The sequence below is a fragment of the Saccoglossus kowalevskii genome, chromosome 10 (assembly GCF_978046115.1).
Source record: "Saccoglossus kowalevskii chromosome 10, keSacKowa6.1, whole genome shotgun sequence".
NCBI lineage: Eukaryota > Metazoa > Hemichordata > Enteropneusta > Harrimaniidae > Saccoglossus > Saccoglossus kowalevskii.
The window spans coordinates 21,430,494-21,455,953 of NC_140650.1; the positions used below are offsets into that span (position 1 = coordinate 21,430,494).

Here is a 25,460-nt window from a genome sequence, read left to right on the forward strand (position 1 = left end):
ACCATGAGAAATCTGAGCAGGCAGGATGAATAGAGTTGATGTTATTGCAATATTACAAACACATATTTTTACATAGAACAGAAATTGGAATTCATTAAAGTACGTCACATGCTAATGAGCCACTTTTCCAGATACGATTGTGATTAATAATTACTCGCTGCATCCTATTTGTCATTCCCAAGAAATGCAGGGAATCAACCAACTCCTAAACCAAGTTTTAGCAGGTACTTTCTTTGCCATATTCACATACTCGGTAACAGTCAGTGACAAAATTTTAATAATTAAAGGACTCTGATCATTCACAAGTACGTGCTTAATTTTCATGTTGCAACAACAACCGCCTTTTAATAATTGACACCGGGAAGATTTTACAGCAAAGTTATTATAACATGGACAGTATTATCAAGGAAATAGTTTATTTCTGCAACAATGTTAGTGATGATACAAGCAAAAAAAAGCTTTTCATTTCATTGTCTTAAAACATTGAGGACATTGGAAGACTGATAACAGTAATCAATAAAAACACTTACTGGCATAAAATGATAAATTCATTTCTAAAAGATCTTTTCTAACTTCAATGTATTACATAAAAGTTAGTCCACATAAACATTATTTAAAATGGAATAACCCTGATAGAAAAATAGTTTTGACAATTGTTTCTAGTAGCTTTTGAAATATTATGACAAATCAAATGGAATAATTAGTGTAAATATTTTTTAATATTGATCTTTCTCTGTACTCAATAACCATCATTAAGACCAGAATATATTTTGTTTATTTTTTGTGTGTGAAACATACACTTTTTTTTCACTTTGGATTGAAAACTTTGAAACATATGTAAATTTGCAAAATCGTGCAAGCAATGAAAATTCGGATTTCTCACGTGATAGTTCATAGCACCAGTTAATTCTGTTTCAAAATGGAAGAACGATTTAAAGAGTGTTATCTCAAACTGATATATTCAGGTTAGTGAAGGTTCTTATAATTGAGGGTTCTTAGACTGTTTTCAATTTCTTAATATATATATTGTTATTTCTACAATTTTATAGAAATGATGTCCAGACCAGTACTCAGGTACCCTGGTGAGTTGATTTCAGGCAAATCTTAACATTAAATATTGCATAAATTTCACAATCCTTGTCTTTGAAAATTGAAAAACATAACCCTAGATATCATGGATAATAATATCATGGATATGTTTGACTGTACTATGCAATGCATCATTGGAAAATAAGATTCATTTGGAATTTGCTCAGCCCATATGCTATGTAGGAACGGTTGTGAATGCCAAGCATTCAAATATTAGAGAGGAAATTACACAGATACTGAATCTGTTTATTTGAAATGTCAAGGATTCACTAATTTTGAATCAAACCACAAAAATAAATGCCATCAGTAATCTCCATACAGGCTGTATAATTTTTGAATGAAACTGGTGAAGGACCCATTAAATTAAAACCAACATGGTCACCGTTCTGCCATTTTGAATCAAATCACACATAAAAAATTAACCCACCATGAGTAATGTTCATCAAGTTTTAATAAAACTGACCAAGACATGCCTGAGAACCGCTGATGACATGTTGTTTTTTTGGACTAAAATGGCCACCAGTTGGTCAGATGTCATCCAAATAAAAAAAAAAATCAACATGCATATATGTACCATTATTTTCATGTTCTTGTACCTTCTTTGACAACCATGTCTTAGAAATGGTTAAAAACACAAGAAAATGAAACACAAAACAAACTGATGTTCATAACAAGTCTGAATTTTGTGATGAAAATTTTCTCAAAATCCAAAAATACCTGAGCAGATCATGTAACCAATAATATCTTGTCATTGTACAAAATTTAAACAAAATCTGTGAAAGTGCATCTATGAAATAAGTAGGAGTCAGCATTTTGTGAAACAAAATGACAGGCATCACCATCAGTATGCCTGAAAAACTATTGATTTCTAAATGTTGATTTTTAATGTTTTTAAGGACAAATAGTCCACACACCATTTGACATACTGGTACCAACAAACAATACTAATCATGTAAAATATCTTTGGAAAGCTTGGAGTGAATTTTTTAAAAATTGTTGCTTTTCCAATATTTGGAAGGGTCAAAGTTCACTTGATAATATAAATTGCAATTTGAATGGTTAATGTCACTTGTATGTATATTTCAATTTATGTGCATAATTTATTACTAGAGACCTCAAACTTTCTAGAATAAAATGTAAAACAATCCTCACCATCGAAATAAGTACAGCGCCACACATTGACCTGATTTGAGCACATGCAAATATAGTTCTTTTTCGTCTTTACTTCAATTTTCATGATTTTAGTCTAAAATGGCTTAAAATTATGATTTTCACACAGGGATGGACATTAATTAATCAAAGTGTATATATTTGTACAGTGAAATGACAAGCATAAACATGATCAAATTGGGTAAAGTATTGTTCAATGTGACAAGTGATTTCTCTACCTTTCCCCATATGTCTGATATATCTTTCAGTTTAATAGTACAATGAGGAACCTTGTATAATATATCAAATGACATATCAAGTGTGAATCCATTGTGATTCCCTGTTTATCATGTCAACGAAATAACTTACCGCTACACCAAAATTATTTGACGTTTACAAGAATGCTTGGCAAAAATTCATTTTACAGGGATATAATAGTCCAAAAACAAAAACTTACTACTGGTAAGCTGTAAATTATTGCTGCTATAAAATACATTTTTCAAGATGTTAGGGAAATTTTGAATCATTTTCTGTGATATTTTAATGGCAACGTGTCGCACACAGAGAACATAATGTAGAGAAGTCAGTGCATATTTTATCGACCAAGCTGGCCATTATTGTGCTCATCATTTCTCTGACTCTTTATTCATTTACCATCAACGTTATCAAATCTTAATTTTAAGCCATTTTGGATTTAAGTTGATCAAATTTTTGTGAAATTATAATGGAAAAAAACATGTATAAATTATTTTTAAAATAAATTATAATACAGGTGGCTCTGTGCAATATCCAAGAAAGCCAATTATTTTTAGTTTATTCTAAAATGAGTATTGACTCTAGTTGTACAATCACCCACATAAATGTAAAACAGTTTTGGGCATAACCGCTAAAATTACAATTCACAATAACAGGTGAACTTTGACCTCTTCAAATTTGATCAAGCTACTGATTTGACCAGTGTAGCACACATTTCTTAAAAAACACCAAACATCATTGGTATCCCAAGTTGGTACATAATCTTTCAAAAAATGAACTTGGCCTGTGAACTAAGAGGTTACCCAAATGGAAAACAAACCAATGTGCCTATGTAGTCTGTTATAATTTGTCTTTGCACTAACTTTGAATGAAATTGATCCACACATGTCAGAAAAACAATGCATGATGGACACACAAAACCCAAAACATTAGTTCCTGTTGCAGACCACATCTGGTGGGCACTAAAAAATGTTGGACATTTGAGGCATTACTTTATTTTCCCTTTCTCAAGAATGAACCTTAGTGTTACTAGAAAGCCCTCCCACAATTCATAATTATTTATAGTTAAAAATAAAAGAAAATGTTCTTTCACTTTTGCTGATCATAAATATATTTTATGGTTTGTTTAAAAAAGTAGCATTTTAATTGCACTGACCAATATTAAACCCTCAAAACTGCACCCTCTAGTGGTGACCTTGTGACCTTTACATGGAGAAAATTTGCATAAAATAAACAACTTTTTTTTTACCCACTCCTGTGTGTCATATATTGGACTTCTAGTAAATTCTGCCATGGATCAGGTCAACTGAGGTAGATAGCAGCAGGCATTATAATCCTTTGTTAAAATACACTTTGTTGATAAGGTCACCATATTTTAATTGCAGTTCTTTTCTGACTTCCGGCTCCAAATTACTGACTTTCATGGAACTGAAAAAAAAAAAATTCTAAACTTTAATGGTGGTTTTGTTTCCAGTACACTACCAACTCTTACCAATGGTTGCATGAATTGCGCCCTCACAGACAACTTTGGTTAGTAGTTGTCATAGTTGAGGGAGCTGTTTACCAATAAGGGAGCTGTGATATTTCATTAAAGGTCTAACATATGTAAAATATGAAAAAATAAATGCCAGAATTTTGACAGTGGGTCACAAAAAACATTGATTTATGGCTATGGGGCATTAAACAAAATACAGGGGTCAATCCGGTGACACTTATGACCCAGTAAATCTTCACTGCAACAAAATTTATAAATTTCATTTTGAATAGTTATTTACGATAATGATTACTAAATATTTTTTAATTATATCTTACAAAATTCCTCAATTATTTCCTGACTTACAAAATTTGCGAAAATTAAAATATAAAATAAAGAGTGTACTTACCATTTTTGTGGGAACAGGGAGCAAGCCGCTGGTGTCATAAAACACAGACTGAAAAATAAAAACCAATCAAACTTAAAAAAAACTAAAATTAATGTATTTAGAAATAATTGCTTTGATAGATTAGGTTTAATTTTATTCACCGATATCTGCGACAACAGGAGGAAAACATGGGTGTTGTATTTTATGCTGCCATGGATACTTACAAACAACCAACCAAAAGTATTTGTATTGGAGCATGGAGGATCTTTATTCTTCTGAAAGATGGATATTTCTCAAGATATTCCATAATTATTGGTAAAATAACTGAAAGGCAAGTAACGATGGTAATTAGAACACTCACACCAATATATAAAAAATTATTACACTGTATCAACTGTATTAGTGGAATCAAGTAACGACCTATACAAGTTTTATATTTTGTTATGAAATAAAATAACAGCACATTCAATTCATGTGTAGGATACTGTAAAATACTTTATTTTAGCTGGAATTAATTTTCACTGAAAAGACTTTTTGGGTGTTTTGAATGGAATTTACTTTCACTGATTTTTGACGAGTTAAATGTAAAAACATAGGAAAAAAGCTATATTCGCTGGATTTTATTTTTACTGAATCATTCCTTCAGCTAAAATTAATTCCAAATGAAAATAATGTATTTTACAGTAGGTGCTTTACAGAAAGGTATAAATAGGTGTACCGTTGACAAAAGAGAGAATTGCAAACAGGAAATCCTAAAATATCACATGACCATTGTACATATCATTCACAGTAGTGATATTTCACACTAAATAGGTGAATATGCATGCTAACCTTTTCACCACCAGAATTTCTCGTCTAAATTATCCTGCACTTTTTTCTTATATTCATAAAGTTTCAGAAAAATAAACCCTAATTTTCGAACCAACAGACAAAATTTGAGTAAATTTTCAGTTTTTACTCAAAAGATTTTTCAATTTTCTGTAGGAAAGTGCAGACATAAACAGGACTATTTTGTGAATCTGTGGTGAAAAGAGGGAACAGGTGGTGAAAAGGTTAAACATCCTCAGTATGTGTAGACAGTACAGTACGTAAAAAGAAAACTAAATCATGTGACAGTATAATTTTTTTATTGCTGCGATATAATAACGATTAAAAGTTTATTTTGAAAAAATATTGTGAAAAAGAATAATATTTCTGACAATTTTCATAACAATTTGCAGCCATAACTACAAATAGCATAAATAAGCAAATGATTAAATAGCATAGATTTGTAAAATAACGATTTCTCTTTTGTTTTGACATTTAGAGTTGGTCATGTGATACAAAGATAATTGCCTGATATCACTTGTTAGTAGAGCTGGTTTATACTTACAGCATCATTGCTGTACTGTCCATTCTCCCTTAGTTCATGTATAAAACCCCAGTACGGTAAAATCTGTATTAGAAGCCAATATAGAAGCCATTTCCATTCTCTTTGAAAACCAAAAATTCACCATTTGTTATATGTGTAGATGCTTTAATAGAAACTGCGTCCTTTTTGTTGCAATATACCATTTAATAGAAGCCGCGGTTTCTAATACAGATTTTACAGTACTAGCCCATGTCATCAGTTGTATCATATACCATTTAATAGAAGCCGTGGTTTCTAATACAGATTTTACAGTACTAGCCCATGTCATCAGTTGTATCATATACCATTTAATAGAAGCCGCGGTTTCTAATACAGATTTTACAGTACTAGCCCATGTCATCAGTTGTATCATATACCATTTAATAGAAGCCGCGGTTTCTAATACAGATTTTACAGTACTAGCCCATGTCATCAGTTGTATCATATACCATTTAATAGAAGCCACGGTTTCTAATACAGATTTTACAGTACTAGCCCATGTCATCAGTTGTATCATATACCATTTAATAGAAGCCGCGGTTTCTAATACAGATTTTACAGTACTAGCCCATGTCATCAGTTGTATCATATACCATTTAATAGAAGCCGCGGTTTCTAATACAGATTTTACAGTACTAGCCCATGTCATCAGTTGTATCATATACCATTTAATAGAAGCCGCGGTTTCTAATACAGATTTTACAGTACTAGCCCATGTCATCAGTTGTATCATATACCATTTAATAGAAGCCGCGGTTTCTAATACAGATTTTACAGTACTAGCCCATGTCACCAGTTGTATCATATACCATTTAATAGAAGCCGCGGTTTCTAATACAGATTTTACAGTACTAGCCCATGTCATCAGTTGTATCATATACCATTTAATAGAAGCCGCGGTTTCTAATACAGATTTTACAGTACTAGCCCATGTCATCAGTTGTATCATATACAATTTAATAGAAGCCGCGGTTTCTAATACAGATTTTACAGTACTAGCCCATGTCATCAGTTGTATCATATACCATTTAATAGAAGCCGCGGTTTCTAATACAGATTTTACAGTACTAGTCCATGTCATCAGTTGTATCATATACCATTTAATAGAAGCCACGATTTCTAATACAGATTTTACAGTACTAGCCCATGTCATCAGTTGTATCATATACCATTTAATAGAAGCCGCGGTTTCTAATACAGATTTTACAGTACTAGCCCATGTCATCAGTTGTATCATATACCATTTAATAGAAGCCACGGTTTCTAATACAGATTTTACAGTACTAGCCCATGTCATCAGTTGTATCATATACCATTTAATAGAAGCCACGGTTTCTAATACAGATTTTACAGTACTAGCCCATGTCATCAGTTGTATCATATACCATTTAATAGAAGCCGCGGTTTCTAATACAGATTTTACAGTACTAGCCCATGTCATCAGTTGTATCATATACCATTTAATAGAAGCCACGGTTTCTAATACAGATTTTACAGTACTAGCCCATGTCATCAGTTGTATCATATACCATTTAATAGAAGCCGCGGTTTCTAATACAGATTTTACAGTACTAGCCCATGTCATCAGTTGTATCATATACCATTTAATAGAAGCCGCGGTTTCTAATACAGATTTTACAGTACTAGCCCATGTCATCAGTTGTATCATATACCATTTAATTGAAGCCGCGGTTTCTAATACAGATTTTACAGTACTAGCCCATGTCATCAGTTGTATCATATACCATTTAATAGAAGCCATGGTTTCTAATACAGATTTTACAGTACTAGCCCATGTCACCAGTTGTATCATATACCATTTAATAGAAGCCACGGTTTCTAATACAGATTTTACAGTACTAGCCCATGTCATCAGTTGTATCATATACCATTTAATAGAAGCCACGGTTTCTAATACAGATTTTACAGTACTAGCCCATGTCATCAGTTGTATCATATACCATTTAATAGAAGCCACGGTTTCTAATACAGATTTTACAGTACTAGCCCATGTCATGAGTTGTATCATATACCATTTAATAGAAGCCACGGTTTCTAATACAGATTTTACAGTACTAGCCCATGTCATCAGTTGTATCATATACCATTTAATAGAAGCCGCGGTTTCTAATACAGATTTTACAGTACTAGCCCATGTCATCAGTTGTATCATATACCATTTAATAGAAGCCGCGGTTTCTAATACAGATTTTACAGTACTAGCCCATGTCATCAGTTGTATCATATACCATTTAATAGAAGCCATGGTTTCTAATACAGATTTTACAGTACTAGCCCATGTCATCAGTTGTATCATATACCATTTAATAGAAGCCACGGTTTCTAATACAGATTTTACAGTACTAGCCCATGTCATCAGTTGTATCATATACCATTTAATAGAAGCCGCGTTTTCTAATACAGATTTTACAGTACTAGCCCATGTCATCAGTTGTATCATATACCATTTAATAGAAGCCACGGTTTCTAATACAGATTTTACAGTACTAGCCCATGTCATGAGTTGTATCATATACCATTTAATAGAAGCCACGGTTTCTAATACAGATTTTACAGTACTAGCCCATGTCATCAGTTGTATCATATACCATTTAATAGAAGCCGCGGTTTCTAATACAGATTTTACAGTACTAGCCCATGTCATCAGTCGTATCAATCAACTCAACGAACAAGTAATATCAGGTGTTATAGTACATAGGAGGTATCCATGCCAACGCAAGTAAGCTGTCCCCATATAGGATGAGTTATAAAATATGCATCTGCAGTCGAGCTGTCTTGGGTATGCGCAACCGTCATTAACATATGATTGCAAATATTTATCCAGGGACAAGACAAATGCACCCAGAGGCTAGTTAACCATGGGATGGGATTAGTACACATGTATATATGTACCATAGTGGATATAAGCAAAGTCAAAGAAAAAATGTAATTATGGGCAAAGATAATTACCAGACAGGTTATACATCAACAGTCTGTGTCTATGTACAGGGAGACGTTACAGTTAGTATGTAGTAGTAGTATGTCTCTAGACTAAAAACCATCAATAAAATAATGATTGAACATATTGTCATTAACAGAGCCAACAAATAATGCAAATACACACCGAGAGAAGCACTTGTGAATTTGTTCAACCCTTTAAGCCCTAAAATTTTTCCTGTCAAAAGTTTGGTGTAATATTTTTTTTTTTTTTAATTTTTGACCAAAAAATTACCCAGTATCTATAGGTTTTCCATGCATACTTATTTTGCAAACGGTGACAAAATTTGACTTTGGAATTTAAAAGGTTAAACAGAGATAATAAACCAATTATTAAAACTATATTCCCACAAACATTAATTTGGGGGAATTGTCACATTCATCTACACATTATGCATAGATTCTATACAGCCCATGTTTTAAGATGTAATAAATGCCTTTTCCCTGAGATAGGCGACAATGTTCCTAATACAGAGCCACATCTTCTAAGGTTAAAAAGCTACTTACTCATTCCTGGAGCACACATTGTTATTCTTGATATTGCTACTTGCGTTACGGCTTTAACAGCAGCTCTCTAAAACAAAATTAAATCGATGGAGAAATTAATCATGATTTTAAATCTGAATATAACTCATAATTTATTACAATAGATAAATAATAAATATCATACTGATATATATATATATATATTGACAGTTATTCAAAAATTGAAATAAACAAAAAGCTATTTTGAATCTAATCCCAAAACAAAATGATGAACATCAGTAACATTTTACGTGTGATTTTCATACTATTAAGTTTGAATAAAATTTGATGAAGCATGCATAAAAAACAATTGATCTATTTATTTTTTTTTCAACTTATTAGTTCACTTTCATAATTGTGTATTAATAAACAATTGGTAGCTAATGTAAATGACACATCCATGGTCAAATAAATCATACGATAAAAATTGAGTATACAATTAATGTAATTGTTGCATTATGTGTACCGGGACTTCTAATAGAACAACTATGGTACACACATTCACATCTAACTTACTTTTGATTTCCCAACTTCATTACCATTTTCGTCAAACAAATTAATACCATACAATAATTCTTGTTGTCGCATCAATGGAATATTGACAATATTAGCTGCAGCCACAGCACCAAATGGCACCCATCTAGCCAGCAATGGCGGGGCTGTCTGTAAGTGTTAAAATGATATCAGTCATTGAGTCATTGACACAGTGAGCCTCTGCCACAGTACCAAGCAGCACCCATCTAGCTAGCTATGATATCAGTCATTGACACAGTTAGCTGCAGCCACAGTACCATATGTCACTCAGCTAGCCAGCAATGTCAGCACGAATCAGCTGAGACACAAGAGTAATATAAATAATATTGCCGAAATATTGGAGTTTGTGCTCTCATGCAACAATAATATTTGCTGTCCTAATTATAATTTGCGACAAACGATCTTTGTAGCTGGGCACAAAAACCCATATTTGAGCAGTAATTAAACTTACTTTTGTGAGAGAATTGAGTCCTACGGATGCAACTAAAGCACTTCCTGTGGCACAGACATATGATAAACCAATTTGTCTGCAATACAAAAACACTGGTAGTAAAAGACATAGTAGTAAAAACAATAAAAGCCAATCAAAGTAATAATATAGGAAATGCAAAGAACTCAATATTGATGCCATTTGGTATACCTGAGTGTATTAAGAATGTTCCCTATGTTGTATTATCAACATTGATAAGGGTTACAGATGTGATGCTAATAGCACATGTATCAAACATGTTTAGCAACTGGTTAATGAAATGTATTGTGTGTGAATGTTCAGAAAATCTGTTAGCCAACCGCTTTTTTTTTGTTTCCCCAGCATGACAAACTTTTAAAAACACAACTTTAACTTTCTTATCTGCATATGCCACCATGTATGGTTATGAAATCTGCATATGCCACCATGTATGGTTATAAAATTTACATATGCCACAATGTATGCTTATAAAATCTGCATATGCCACCATGTATGGTTATGAAATTTGCATATGCCTCTATGTATGGTTATAAAATCTGCATATGCCACCATGTATGGTTATAAAATTTACATATGCCACAATGTATGCTTATAAAATCTGCATATGCCACCATGTATGGTTATGAAATTTGCATATGTCCCCATGTATGGTTATGAAATCTGAATATGCCACCATGTATGGTTATGAAATTTGCATATGCCTTCATGTATGGTTATAAAATCTGCATATGCCACCATGTAAAATGTGCATACACCACCACATACGGTTATGAAATCAGCTGTGTTCCCACGTAAGGTTATGAAATCTGCATATGCCACCATGTATGGTTATAAAATTTGCATATGCCACCATGTATGATTATGAAATTTGCATATGCCACCATGTATGGTTATACAATTTACATATGCCACCATGTACGATTATAAAATTTGCATATGCCACCATGTATGGTTATTATATTTGCATATGCCACCATGTATGGTTATACAATTTACATATACCACCATGTATGGTTATACAATTTGCATATGCCACCATGTAAAATGTGCATACACCACCACATATGGTTATGAAATCAGCTATGTCTCCACGTAAGGTTATGAAATCTGCATATGCCACCATGTATGGTTATAAAGTTTGCATATGGCACCATGTACGGTTATAGAATTTGCATATGGCACCATGTATGATTATGAAATTTGCATATTGCACCATGTACGGTTATAAAAATTGCATATGCCACCATGTATGGTTATAAAATTTGCATACAGCACCATGTATGGTTATAAAATTTGCATATGCCACCATGTATGGTTATGAAATTTGCATATGTCACCATGTATGTTTACACAATTTACATATGCCACCATGTATGGTTATAAAATCTGCAGTTGCCACCATGTATGGTTGTAAAATTTGCATACAGCGACATGTATGGTTATAAAATTTGCATATGCCACCATGTATGGTTATAACATTTGCATATGCCACCATGTATGGTTATAAAATTTGCATATGCCACCAAGTATGGTTATAAAAATTTCATATGCCACCATATATGGTTATAAAATTTGCATATGACCCCATGTACGGTTATGAAATCTGCATATGCCACCATGTATGGTTGTAAAATTTGCATATAGCACCATGTATGGTTATAAAATTTGCATATGTCACCATGTATGGTTACACAATTTACATATGCCACCATGTATGGTTATAAAATGTGCATATGCCACCATGTATGGTTGTAAAATTAGCATACAGTGCCATGTATGGTTATAAAATTTGCATATGCCACCATGTATGGTTATAACATTTGCATATGCCACCATTTATGGTTATAAAATTTGCATATGCCACCATGTATTGTTATACAATTTACATATGCCACTATGTATGATTATAAAATGTGCATATGCCACCATGTATGATTATAAAATTTGCATATGCCACCATGTATGGTTATGAAATCTGCATATGCCACCATGTATGGTTATACAATTTGCATATGCCACCATGTATAGTTATAAAATTTGCATATACCACCATGTATGGTTATGAAATTTGCATATGCCACCATGTAAAATGTGCATACACCACCACATATGGTTATGAAATCAGCTGTGTCCCCACGTAAGGTTATGAAATCTGCATATGCCACCATGTATGGTTATAAAATTTGCATATGCCACCAAGTATGGTTATAAAAATTTCATATGCCACCATATATGGTTATAAAATCTGCATATGACCCCAAGTAAGGTTATGAAATCTGCAGTTGCCACCATGTATGGTTGTAAAATTTGCATACAGTGCCATGTATGGTTATAAAATTTGCATATGCCACCATGTATGGTTATAACATTTGCATATGCCACCATTTATGGTTATAAAATTTGCATATGCCACCATGTATGGTTAAACAATTTACATATGCCACCATGTATGATTATAAAATTTGCATATGCCACCTTGTATGGTTATAAAATTTGCATATGCCACCATGTATGGTTATAAAATTTGCATATGCCACCATGTATGGTTACACAATTTACATATGCCACCATGTATGGTTATAAAATTTGCATATGCCACCATGTATGGTTATAAAATTTGCATATGCCACCATGTATGGTTATAACATTTGCATATGCCACCATATATGGTTATAAAATTTGCATATGCCACCATGTATGGTTATACAATTTACATATGCCACCATGTACGATTATAAAATTTGCATATGCCACCATGTATGGTTATTATATTTGCATATGCCACCATGTATGGTTATGAAATCTGCATATGCCACCATGTATGGTTATAAAATTTGCATATGCCACCATGTATAGTTATAAAATTTGCATATACCACCATGTATGGTTATGAAATTTGCATATGCCACCATGTAAAATGTGCATACACCACCACATATGGTTATGAAATCAGCTGTGTCCCCACGTAAGGTTATGAAATCTGCATATGCCACCATGTATGGTTATAAAATTTGCATATGCCACCAAGTATGGTTATAAAAATTTCATATGCCACCATATATGGTTATAAAATCTGCATATGACCCCATGTACGGTTATAAAATCTGCATATGCCACCATGTATGGTAGTAACATTTGCATACAAATTTAAAGCTCTATAATACTAAACTTTGATATTTCAAACACAATACAGAATTCTGATATAAACTGAAAGTGATATGTAATTCCTACTCACTTATTAGATATTGGTGAAGCAGCATTCCTATTTGTATAGTTAACTAGAGCGTTGAAAGACTGGTTGATCCACTGCCATAGAACAACAGAAGGCCAAGTTCTGCATGAAGGGAAAAAAACACGTTTTGTAAAGCATTGTACAGTCTGTATACACGCACCCTTATACGTGTATAGCTTTCTAATTAGACACTAATCGTTGTTACTCATCCCTCACGTAGCGTGACCATCAGTATCTTGAAGTAGGAAATTCATTGACACACAAAGGCGATCTCACCTCAACATTACAATTATAATGTCCAAATACTTCTTAACTGAATTACAAACTAAACTGGTACATAGCTACATCAGACCATTAGTAACTGTCTAGGGAGTAACTGACCTCAGTTACACGTTTTACGGCTTCTATCCGTCTTAACGTAGATAAAAACGATTTTGGGTCAATCTCTGTCGAGCGCTAACTGTGAACTGACTTTTCTGGCTAAATGTTCCAGAAAAAGAACGTACATCGGAGCGTGAAATATTATAGTCACTAGAGGGCGTAAATACAAAAAGTCAAACGTACGATAAAAATACAATATAACTAAACGGCGGCTACAGTCTGGTATATACAATATTGGCAGATAAAAATTATTCATATGATAAGTTAAAGCAGGAACAAACAATTGATACATTCTAGATTTTATGAAGAAATGTTTTCATCACAATAGTATACTCACTTATAGAATTGCAGCATCCCACCTGTAATTAGCATACCACCTGGTACTTGAAAAGACATTCGACCAATCACATTCATTTTATCACCAGTGTCCGGGTGAAATGCTGACATGTACAGCTTCTGTGCATGATATAACTGTTCTTCTGTCGTACCAGGAGGCTCAGTACAAGACCTATAACAAGCAGGAATTATGAATACAATGTGTGCCAATTACTGAAACAACTTGTTCTGATTGGTAGATACCAGTAAAGGGGAAGTGCTCAATGTCGCTGCATGAACAGACAAACCAAATTGAGTGTCAGCCAATAGTTTAAACAATGCAGTAACAACTCTTCATTTTCTTTTATCTTAGGCCAGACTTTTATTATCTCTTATTTCGTGAACCCGTTGAATGAACAGGAGCCGAAAATGAAATAAAAATAAAATTTTATTTCAGTGTAATTTCTCGCGCCCACCGACTTGTGAGTGCAAAAAATTGCTAAAAAAAAATATTTTTATCTTCATTTTTTTTTCGCCCGCTGCCTAACAAATCCAAGTTGCATTTTCATGGGAGTATCATGATCAAAGTACCGAAGTCTCGCGCAGATCTACACTTTATGCGCGTTGGTTGACAGCGAATTTCGGCGTGCTGCTTGAGACTACTAGGCGAACATGGCGGCGACGTCAAAACTCTGTCGTCAAAAAACAAAAATTCCTCATTAATGCTGAAAATTGTGCCACAGTTGGCGACATTGCCAACCAGGTTATACATGGAATAAAATTTTATTTCATTTCTTCTTTCCGAGCAATAATCTCACATACAATTCTTTGAGAATCACACAAATCTAATGGAAAAAAAGAATTAATTTTTTTTTTTTTTTCCACCCTCCTCAAATAAATTGACTCATAAAAACTCGAGAAACAAGGAATAAAAAAAGTCTGGCCTTAGGTTCTAATTGTGAGTACATGTGTGCAAACCAGTCTCTCAAACCTAGTATCATGTGTTTGGAAGGTGGACAACTAGTAACAACATGGTTGATTTCTTTCTTCTCAATCATACAACTGTGTGTATCTTCAAGTTTTCAACATTTCATGGTATTACTGGTATAACTGAACTCTAGGTCTACATTGCCCATTATTACATGATAATAGGTTTTGGATGGGAATGTCGGCTTATAAATAATGAACGTGATTATATCTAAACAAGTACGGTAGTTGCCACATCTCATTCTTTCCCTGCTATCACCAAAGTGTCACCTTTGCTCCCTAATTGCAGCAACCCTCTACACAGCCTGACAAGGTCGCGTGAGTTGTGCCCTCCACGATGCTCCAAACCCCCAATGCTCCAAACACATGCCTGACAGAACGATGTAGTTTTTTACTTCCTCAACGATTTTTCGTCTGTACCAATCAAATTGCAGGAATGTCAGATAGTGACAGCCATCAAAGTGTAACCATTCACGGCAGAGTTTATTGTTTATTGACATAATGTGTGATACGGTGATGGCAAATTTCTGCCCTATATTTATCATCTTATTGAAAACAGTCTGTGATTTTTGCTGACACTGCTTTGATTGACAGTGTTACCATGACCACCAAAATGAATATTCATTGAAATTCAATTAATCTTAGACTGTCAACAGTTCTCAGGCTTTACTTTTAAACACCATAGGCGTTTTAACGAAATGCCAAATTTCAAGCAAGGGCCATGAGGCTTAAAATAATATGCCTACGGCGTTTGAAAATAAGTGACTCCTTATTAGGCTTATAAACTGTCGACAGTCTATAATGATCTTGCCGACATGATATACACTATTCTGTCAGGCGTTAGTGGAGACTGATGCCGTTCGGCCGTCGAGCACGCCACTCACGCCTATATGTAAGGCTACCCTTCACAACATTGTAATGAGAAACTACTGTAAAATACTTAATAATCTAGTCATATTTGTTTAAGTAAAAGAATTTTTTTGGCGACTTTAACTCCCAGGCAGAATGCTCAAAACAAACAATCAAGAGTCTGTAGCAATTACTACCATTTTGCTCAGTAGAATTGTTATGTTTCATTACGCTAAAATGACATTGAACCTGCCTGGTAGATTTATTTAGATTTTACTCAAAATAGGATTCAGATTATTTAAATAGGAAAATCCATTGCATTTTGAATATTTTACATTTGTGCATACTACAACTCAATTTTTGAAAATTGCAAAAATCGAAAACTATATAAATGCAATATAGATTACAAAAGTTACTTTCATACTATGCAAAAGTGTGAAACAAGCTAAAATATATAAAAATATAAAATGATAACATACTTATATCTCATTATTAATTCTTTGGCATCGTCTAATTCTTTTTCTGAGTAGAGACTGTTCCTTGAATCAGTTATATTGAAGAAATGCTTCAATCTTCCCATGAATGTAGACTGATCCCATCTTGGTTTGTCTAAATCAAGTCTCAAACTTGTACTGTTCAACACAGTTGCTGTTTCTGACAATGTGGGTTGGTCTTCGGTTAATGCTGACATGATTCACACGACTGAAACAATGAAAAGAAATAATATTATAGCAAAAAAATCACATACTTTCATGAAATTAAAAGAAGAACTATAGTTTTCAAGGGTAACTCAATGGTACATACATTTATATTACTTGTATATCAATGCAAGTTTTTTTCTACTCTCTAATTAGCAGAATATGTCCCTTATGTTCATAAAAACTAACGATATGTACATTTCACTCACTTGGATGTGGTTTGTAGCTAAATTTAAATTTTTTTAATTGAAAACCATAAATTTGATATCACTAGCACAGATGAATATAATTTCAAAATGATCCGAGCCTTGCCCATTCAGCAATATAGTAATGTGATAGCTACGAAATAGCCAATATGAGTAAAACCCTTGATACTAATTTCACATTTCCCCTGGTACCAGATAATTTTTTTTTTTTTAAATATAGTACCCCTCATTATCTTTTAACGGTCAACCCTGCAGAGGAAAGTTGATACAAATTTGAGTGAGACAGACTTTATGCAACCATTTATCATTATTAATAAGTTCATTTGCATATTTATGAAATTTTGCTTCACTATCACCGTAATTAAGATTTATAGTGAATATTGTTATTTTTTGGTGAGGAAAATTACAATTTTTTTCTTAAGAACCAACAGCCTGATTGCTGTGATATTGAATTGATGGACTTAGATGATTTTTTTATATTTGTTCGTTTCATGATGATTATGTTCAACTGTGAAATTTCAGTCATTTTTAGTAAAAAATGCTTTTTGACATAGCATACATGCATGTGTGTAATTGATGGAACTGAGATTGTTCATTTTATTTCATTTAAATATTTTAACATATTTGGTAAAGGATTCATCATGAAACAAATAAATAACCTGCTTTTCGGGTTTTTGTCTGGGAAGGTCAAGACTCTTTCATTAGAGCGTCAGACTATTGGACATTTGGAGATAAATGATGGGCTAAATCATCAGACATCTGAATAAAATTATGCGACACTTGTACAAGATAACATACCGAAGTTCAGTTCATATGTCATACCAAAGTTCATATATCAAAGTTCTTATCACTGTAGCGGATCCAGAATGTTATTTCACCCAGTATGTTTCTTAAAGTAAACCATGAAAAAAAAAAAAAGATGAAAAAAAAACACATTTTCTGAAACCTGAAACAGATTTTAAGAGTTTTTGTACGAACCAAATCATCCCCTAAATCTGAACCCTGTACAGGTGGCCAAGCTTTATAAAAAATCTGGCGAGAAAAGAGTGACTTTTTTATTGTTTTGATTCACAGATTTTTTGAGTTCGTTGGATGATTACATTTGTTTGGAAATGAAGTCAAATGCAAATATTATCAACAATCATCTGCTCATAATATTTGCAGACTGTTCATTTTCAAGACCTATTCAGTCTTTTTTAATAATTCTGTCATTGTACACTTTAATTACAATTAGTTATACCGGTAATCAGTGTGAATGAAACAACCACTTGCTCGTAATATTTGCAGAGAGTTCATTTTCATAACTTATTCATCATTTTTTTAATTTCATCATTGCTAAATTTAATCACAATCAGTTAAAATCAGTGTGAAATAATTAATTGCGTTTTTTGTTAAAAAATTAACAGTATACAAACAATATCACACTTTAATTCAGCAACTACGAAGTGACAAACGTGCTATTCACGTGAGTCTGTATTGATATATTGTATAATGCATAATGGAACTACAAACTGAAGTTCTATGATTGCATACTTCTACCATGGAGGTAAAAAGAGCTTTTACTTTGTGAGAAAAAAATAAAGGTATGTGCTTCAAAATAATTATCATTAGCTCTACAAGATACTCAGATCGATCGAAATGTCAAAAAGTTGCTCCTATTTTTACTTAAACGGGGCATATCCACGACTTGTCAAAATAACAACGTAACTCGTAAATATAGTACTTCGTCAGCTATTTTTCACGGAGTAACCTGTGAATGTTATAATAAACAAGAGATCCATGCATAGTTCCTAGAATTTGTGTTATATTTTTATTGTTTCATATTCGTTCCAACCTAGAGAACAGATGAACCATGGAGGTAGAAAAGATGGATGAACCAAGCAAGTTTACGAATCCTTGTCATGTCTGACCCCCCTCGGATAATAAATGGGTTTACCCTTTAAAAGGAAAAACACAAAATTTAAAATGAATGAATTCATGTTAGTTCAAAGAGTAACACGTGATGAAACAAATGAATATGCAACTTACGTAATATTTTAGCTGCCTTATTTGACTTTGTTGCTTCAATCGCGAATATGATAGTATGACTGTTTTTATAGACCAGCCGAAGTGGCAGCCAGCTGTGAGATATGATTGGCGGGGGCTACCTTCACACCTTTAACCTAAATATGAACTCTGGGTCACTACGCAGACTCACTTCGGTAACTTTCCCAGGATGCACCATAAGTGACGTCACACATAGTTACCCCAGCATAGTGGTTTCAAAATGGTGAGTAGTTTATCACGATATTTCAGCACTAATATTGCGATTAACACTTTTGTTGAGATCGGAACAATTTTATTATCACGCAGACTGTATTCGTTCCATGTTTGTTTTCTTAACATTAAACTTGATGGCTTTCTGTTCGTCTTTCACTTCTAATGATCGCTTCTTTTGTATGACATGACAGAAAAAAATGGTGGGATCTGCTTCCTGTTTGTAAAATAAAAACAACGTGAATCGGATAGTTTCGTGTTTTTTTTTCGTTTGCTGAGTCTTCTGAAAATGTCGCTGTTCGACCAAAAAGTGTGACTGATTTCAATGTGTCGTTTGACAATCACAAATAAACGTTATATTTAAATGTTGATGTATATCATTCAAATAAAACATTTTTGTACGGTTATTTTCATGGTCCAGACATTTGATTGAATATACAGATATACGATAGGTGTGATGTAAACTACAATACGTAATACTAGTACTTTCATTATATAGCAAATCTCTGTACAATTTTTGTAATATGTGTATATAATTAACATAATTTATATATATTGTTTTTTCCCACAATGATCTTTAAATACATATGAGGAAATTATAAAATGTTGACCAATGTAAGGTATACATATATTTGAAAAACACACAAGTGAACACACTATTACATTGTCCAATGTAAAGCCATGGAGCCACAAACCTACCTACATGGGTTAGTAGGTCCACGGTGCAGCTATATATACTGAGCTTGTTATATAAGGTTGTCGCGTTTAGAGATATTTATTTTATTTACTTATTGACTCTTACACAATCCCTGGAGGGAAATAAAATGGTCACAAAGTACGAGGAGTAAAATATATATAAAAACAAAACAAAAACACAATATACTAAATAACAAATACAATCACTAAAAAAAAAATTAATTACTAAATAATACAGAATCTCTAAAATACTAACTAATATAAAATTACTAAATTGAATATACGATACCTGATGTCAGTTAACATATTCTTTCCTCACCATGATGATACAGATAGCGAATAGTGTTCTTCTACATTAATCAGTCTGTATTGGTAAAACACTGCACCCCGTTTTCTTTAGTCAGTGACTCGTTAACACATAATGTGCTGATGCTTTTTTATACCATTCATATTGATTATCCTTGAGGGATTTTACAGGTGATGTATTAAAACGATCTGCACCACCATTGTTGTGGTTTGTGTTTGAGGTTAAACCATATTATTATTCTAATTATTAACTCTCTCAAAAAAACACAAAAAACATTTAGATCTGAATAAAACTTAACTTCCACTACAGAGAGCCATGTTTGAGTTTATGCATTCACAGTAACAAAGGATTTTCATTTCAGTTTTTAACTTTGTCTTTTGTTTTGTAACATGGATTATTTCGATACTAAATGCCAGCTTGTCAAATTTCACTCCAGTTTGATGTTTTTTTCTTGTTTGTTTGTCGTTTTCTCTTTAAGTCACACAAGTTCACAACAATTTCTGTGTCATGTCATGTAAAATTGTATGTTGTACATGCTATACAAAGGAAGGATCACACAAAACTGCCCCTGATATTAACTGTCATGTACTGAGAGTCGTACAGTTATGTGAAGGTAGCAACTACAGTATGTCACACTTTGCTGCCATGTGATCAACTGGCTAATTTCCTGTTGGGGCTCTGTTTGGCTTGTGTTTGATCTTGTTACTTTCATTATGTATCCAAAAACTTAACATGTATTCCTAAGATCTGCAAGGAGACAGGAAGATTACTATAATTTTTAGTGAATTTGGCTCAATGCTCCATTTCCCAGATTCAATCTAATACAAATTAATTTAGCAACGAAACTTTGATGGAAAGCAAAAGATAAATTGACATCATTGACAAATAGGGATTATCTTCAATTTAGGTAGATTTACCGTATCTGAATAGATTTATCAGTTATCCATGCTTTATACAACATTTGATGATGTATGCTGAATGAGTGACCATTTTCTTATACACAAAAAAAGTACTACCGTAGTAGTTTAAATCGATGCAGATTAAGCCGCTTCTTCTTTGTAAGAGTTAAGCTGCTTCAGGAAGTAATTTTACATTCAGAGCTTGATTCTGGTAATTTAAATGGATGTCGTACATTATAGAAATATGTTGTATATGACTATGATGCAGAAAAGATGTTTTTGTAGTTTTGTAAGGGTGTAAATGTCTCATAACACCTAAATACCCATTCTAAATTAATATTTACTGTACATACATATAGGTTCCAATTTTAGGTGACTGAAATACACTATATTAAAAACTGAAAATCCCAAGAAATCAACAAAAAAAAATAAATAAATAAAATATGGCAATTAAAAAGAAATCTACATTTGATTTTAATCAAATTGAAAAATACGGTGCTTAGTACAAAGACAGTTCACTGTTTAATCCTTTGAGTGCCAGATATTTTTCTCGCCCAAATTCAGTGCAAATATTATCGCATTTTGTAAAATTGTTGCTAAATTTCATCATTTTGAACCATACAGACAAAAGTATTGTACAAATTTCATGTGGGAAGGACTACAAAATCATTTTGTTTTGTGTTATGCACTCCTCTAAACATTTTGCAAATTAAAATAGAGAACATATTTGGTGATAACAGATATCATATTGAGTACTTCAACTACAATGTAGGTCCACTGATAGTTCAGACTTTTAAAATTGAATTTCTGAACATAGACGGAAAGAACGCCAAATTGTGGTTCCTCTTATTTTGATGGTTTTCAGTATCAATGTGCAGTGTCCTCGTATTTATCGAGCCTCATTTAACATTACAATAATTTTTATTTCATTACAGGGTTTGTTGGCAATTCTGAGAAAGCTAAAAAGTGCACCTGATAGAGAATTAAGAATTTTGCTGCTTGGTTTAGATAATGCTGGTAAAACAACGTTATTGAAAAGTTTAGCCTCTGAAGATATCAGTCATATTACACCGACGCAGGGCTTTAATATCAAGAGCGTACAGTCGTCAGGTTTTAAACTTAATGTATGGGATATTGGAGGTATGTATTTTTTTTATGGAATCTCACTTGGACATACTTCTTGTTTCTCTACTTTATATTACTACCATAAATTGCTTTATTTTTACTTGAAATTTATTTTCGCTGAAGAAATTAAGTGAAAATTAAATCCGATCGAAATACAATTATTTTCCACACTGTACATTCAACTGATCAAAAGCAGTAAAAATAAACTTCATGCAAAAAATCTAAATGTCTTTTCAGCAAAATTAATTCCAGGTGAAATAAAGTATTCTACAGTACTGGTATACATCATACATCTGTGAAATTTTTTGACTACTGTAAAAGGCTAAATTATTCACTGGGTTTTAATTTTGCTTATTTCGCTGACTGGAAAATGCGCTAAATTAAAACCCTGTGAATATGTAAAATTTAGCATAGAACACATTATCTAAATGATAAAACCGTGAATTTAAAACCCACTAAATATGCCTGAAATGGTAAATCAGTGAAATTTAAACCCAGTGAATATTAGTCATTTTACAGTATTTATGATTCAAAATTATTCTGTTATTTTTTCACAATGTTATATGACTTCTTCTTTAGGCCAAAGGAAGATTCGTCCATATTGGAAAAACTACTTTGAAAATACAGATATTCTAATTTATGTTATTGATAGTGCAGATCGTAAAAGGTTTGAAGAAACAGGAACAGTAAGTTGAAATTAATCATATTACATTATGTAATAATGTAGATAGTGGATTAAACATTTTGAAAACTTTGTTGAGTGGACCAAGAAATAAGTGCTCGGATGGACCATCCACCAAATTATGCCACATTACTACCACTAGGCTGTTATTTTGCTCCACTTCCAATTTAACATTGTATCATAACTCTTGTGTGTTTCTTATTTACCTAGGAATTGGGTGAACTTTTAGATGAAGAAAAATTGAGCGGGGTTCCATTGTTGGTATTTGCAAATAAACAAGATCTGTTTAGTGCTGCACCAGCATCAACAATAGCAGAAGGACTAAATCTACACATAATACGAGACAGAATTTGGCAAATTCAGGCGTGTTCAGCGACGAATGGAGAGGGAGTTCAGGTAAGATGGTATTAACAATTGGTGTGTGAGATTATAGTACTGTGAAATACTTTATTTTAGTTGGAATTAATTTTCGCTGAAAAGACTTTTTGCGTGTTTTGTACGGAATTTATTTTCACTGATTTTTGACAAGTTGAATGTAAAATATAGGAAAAAGATATATACACTGGATTTCATTTTCACTGAATCATTCCTTAGGCAGAAATAGCGAAAATTAATTCCAAGTGAAAATAAAGTATTTTACAGAAACCTGAAATATATAAATCAAAAAACACTTTATTTTGGAATTGCACACTGGAATTATACATAAAAATTTACTGGAATCTTCTGAATAACTTATTAAATATTAGTCTTTGATTTGCTGAATTTGCATGAAGTTTATTGTTCATTTTATTTGCATTTGAATAGTGCTCCGCGGATTCACTTCCATTCTCAATTACTGCTGTATATCGTGTATTTAACATATCCAGTTTCGAAAAATGCATAAGGAACCTAATCTCAGTGGAAAAATCAAATTTTAAGTACATTTATATGAGGGAAAAAATATTAAAGATGTTCCTAGTCTTCTGAAAGGTACAATTTCCACACAGTAGAATACGATATTGTAGGCTTGATCCAGATTAGCCTGCAGTACAAAACTGTATTTGCCAATCACGGACACAGGTACCATTGTTCATGCTATTTTACAAGTATTACTGTGAAAAGGGTTAATTATTCACTCGGTTTTAATTTTGCTTATTTTTCTGACTAAATTAAAGCCCAGTGACTATGTAAAATTTAGCATAGGACACATTATCTAAATAATAAAACCGTGAATTAAAAACCTACTATTCAGTGGGTTTTTAATTCACGGTGGGTTTTTAATGCCTGAAATAGTAAATCAGCGAAATTTAAACCCAGTGAAAATTAGTCATTTTACAGTATGTAACTGTATGGTATGACAATAAGCATTAACATACATCTAGCATCAAAATATAATTTCTAATTCAAATTTTTTCTCTTGTGGGGGTAATCATCACCAATATTGACACATTGAAGATTATTAATCACGTTGAACACTTTCGTTTGTTTGAATTTGACATATAAAATTAAAATAGCATCCTGTAACTTTCCGCTATAATGTGTTGGTTGATATAATGCTGTACTGTGTTTCATGCTTACTTTAAAGTATTTTTGTGACAACCATCTTGGCACTACCGATTTCATCTATCTTGGTTTTCTATAATATTCTATTTTTATCTTATTTCAGGATGGTATGAAATGGGTCCTGAAGAATGTGAAAAGATGTAAATAGTAATCTCTATACGTCGTGTTTCGCCATTTGCTTTGGTGTATGGCTCATCTATATTTGTAACCAAGTATCGTATAATCTATAGGTGAACTGTATCAGAAACACTGTTCTCATGGATTGCAAATAATGTTGTTCATTGTTCAAAAAAAAAATATATTACTTAACTGAAACTTTTCCCAAAGTGAACCCTGTCTGGATACAAATACTGTTACCATCTCTATCCTAATTCCATAAACACATGTCGATGTAAGAATCCCACCCCAGTTTTATTCCTGCAAATAATAATTTCAATATGTAGCTTGTCTTGCTTTTCATCCTAACTTGTGTAGATTTGGTATTGTCATTTTGCCAAAAATTTTAGCAATTTTGTATTATTCAAGGCCATCTTTTTTTTCCATTGAGGTGCAACATTTTGTCCACGTTTTTATAATGTCTTTGTTAATTTTGGACCAAATGGACATTATTCACTATTTGCTTAGATGACTGTAAACAAAAATTATACGGAAAGTTGACGTTGTCGCACAAACCCAAATCACTTTTTATTTGAAGTAATAATGCATAGCTAATACACAAAATAATATCAAATAATAAATCCCACTAGTGAGTAAAAAATAAATGGCATAATTTTGTCTTGGCCTTACAGCTTGCATTTACTGATTTGTGATCAGGACATGTTGGGGAAAAAAAGACTTATTGATATGTATATATAAGATTGCTGTAAAGCCAGTGTGCCTTTATGTGTATTTGTAGTTCTTGAGAACAGTTTTCTACGTTATATCTGGAATTTGCCAATGGAAGATCATTTACTCTAAAACAATATATTGACATTGAAGAATTCTGGTTCATTGGTGGAATTTGTCATGATAAATG

At 32.7% G+C, this 25,460-nt stretch overlaps 2 protein-coding genes across 2 annotated transcripts; one reads left to right on the plus strand and one right to left on the minus strand.

The window, feature by feature from the left end:
• Positions 1 to 306: 306 nt before the first annotated feature.
• LOC102802308 (sideroflexin-2-like) lies at positions 307 to 19,018 on the minus strand. The gene is made up of 10 exons (XM_006817435.3): positions 18,967 to 19,018; positions 16,514 to 16,736; positions 14,221 to 14,391; positions 13,506 to 13,604; positions 10,253 to 10,328; positions 9,784 to 9,930; positions 9,250 to 9,316; positions 4,580 to 4,679; positions 4,377 to 4,424; positions 307 to 3,921 (listed from the first exon to the last, which is right to left on the minus strand). The coding sequence occupies exons 2-10, from the start codon at positions 16,723 to 16,725 to the stop codon at positions 3,822 to 3,824; spliced, it is 1,020 nt and encodes a 339-aa protein (XP_006817498.1). The 5' UTR covers positions 16,726 to 16,736; positions 18,967 to 19,018; the 3' UTR covers positions 307 to 3,821.
• A 107-nt stretch (positions 19,019 to 19,125) lies between these two features.
• Positions 19,126 to 25,086, plus strand: LOC100374231 (ADP-ribosylation factor-like protein 3). The gene is made up of 5 exons (XM_002735489.3): positions 19,126 to 19,207; positions 22,032 to 22,236; positions 22,801 to 22,907; positions 23,114 to 23,299; positions 24,549 to 25,086. Exons 1-5 carry the CDS (start codon positions 19,205 to 19,207, stop codon positions 24,591 to 24,593), a joined length of 546 nt encoding a protein of 181 aa, XP_002735535.1. The 5' UTR covers positions 19,126 to 19,204; the 3' UTR covers positions 24,594 to 25,086.
• The last annotated feature ends 374 nt before the right edge of the window (positions 25,087 to 25,460 follow it).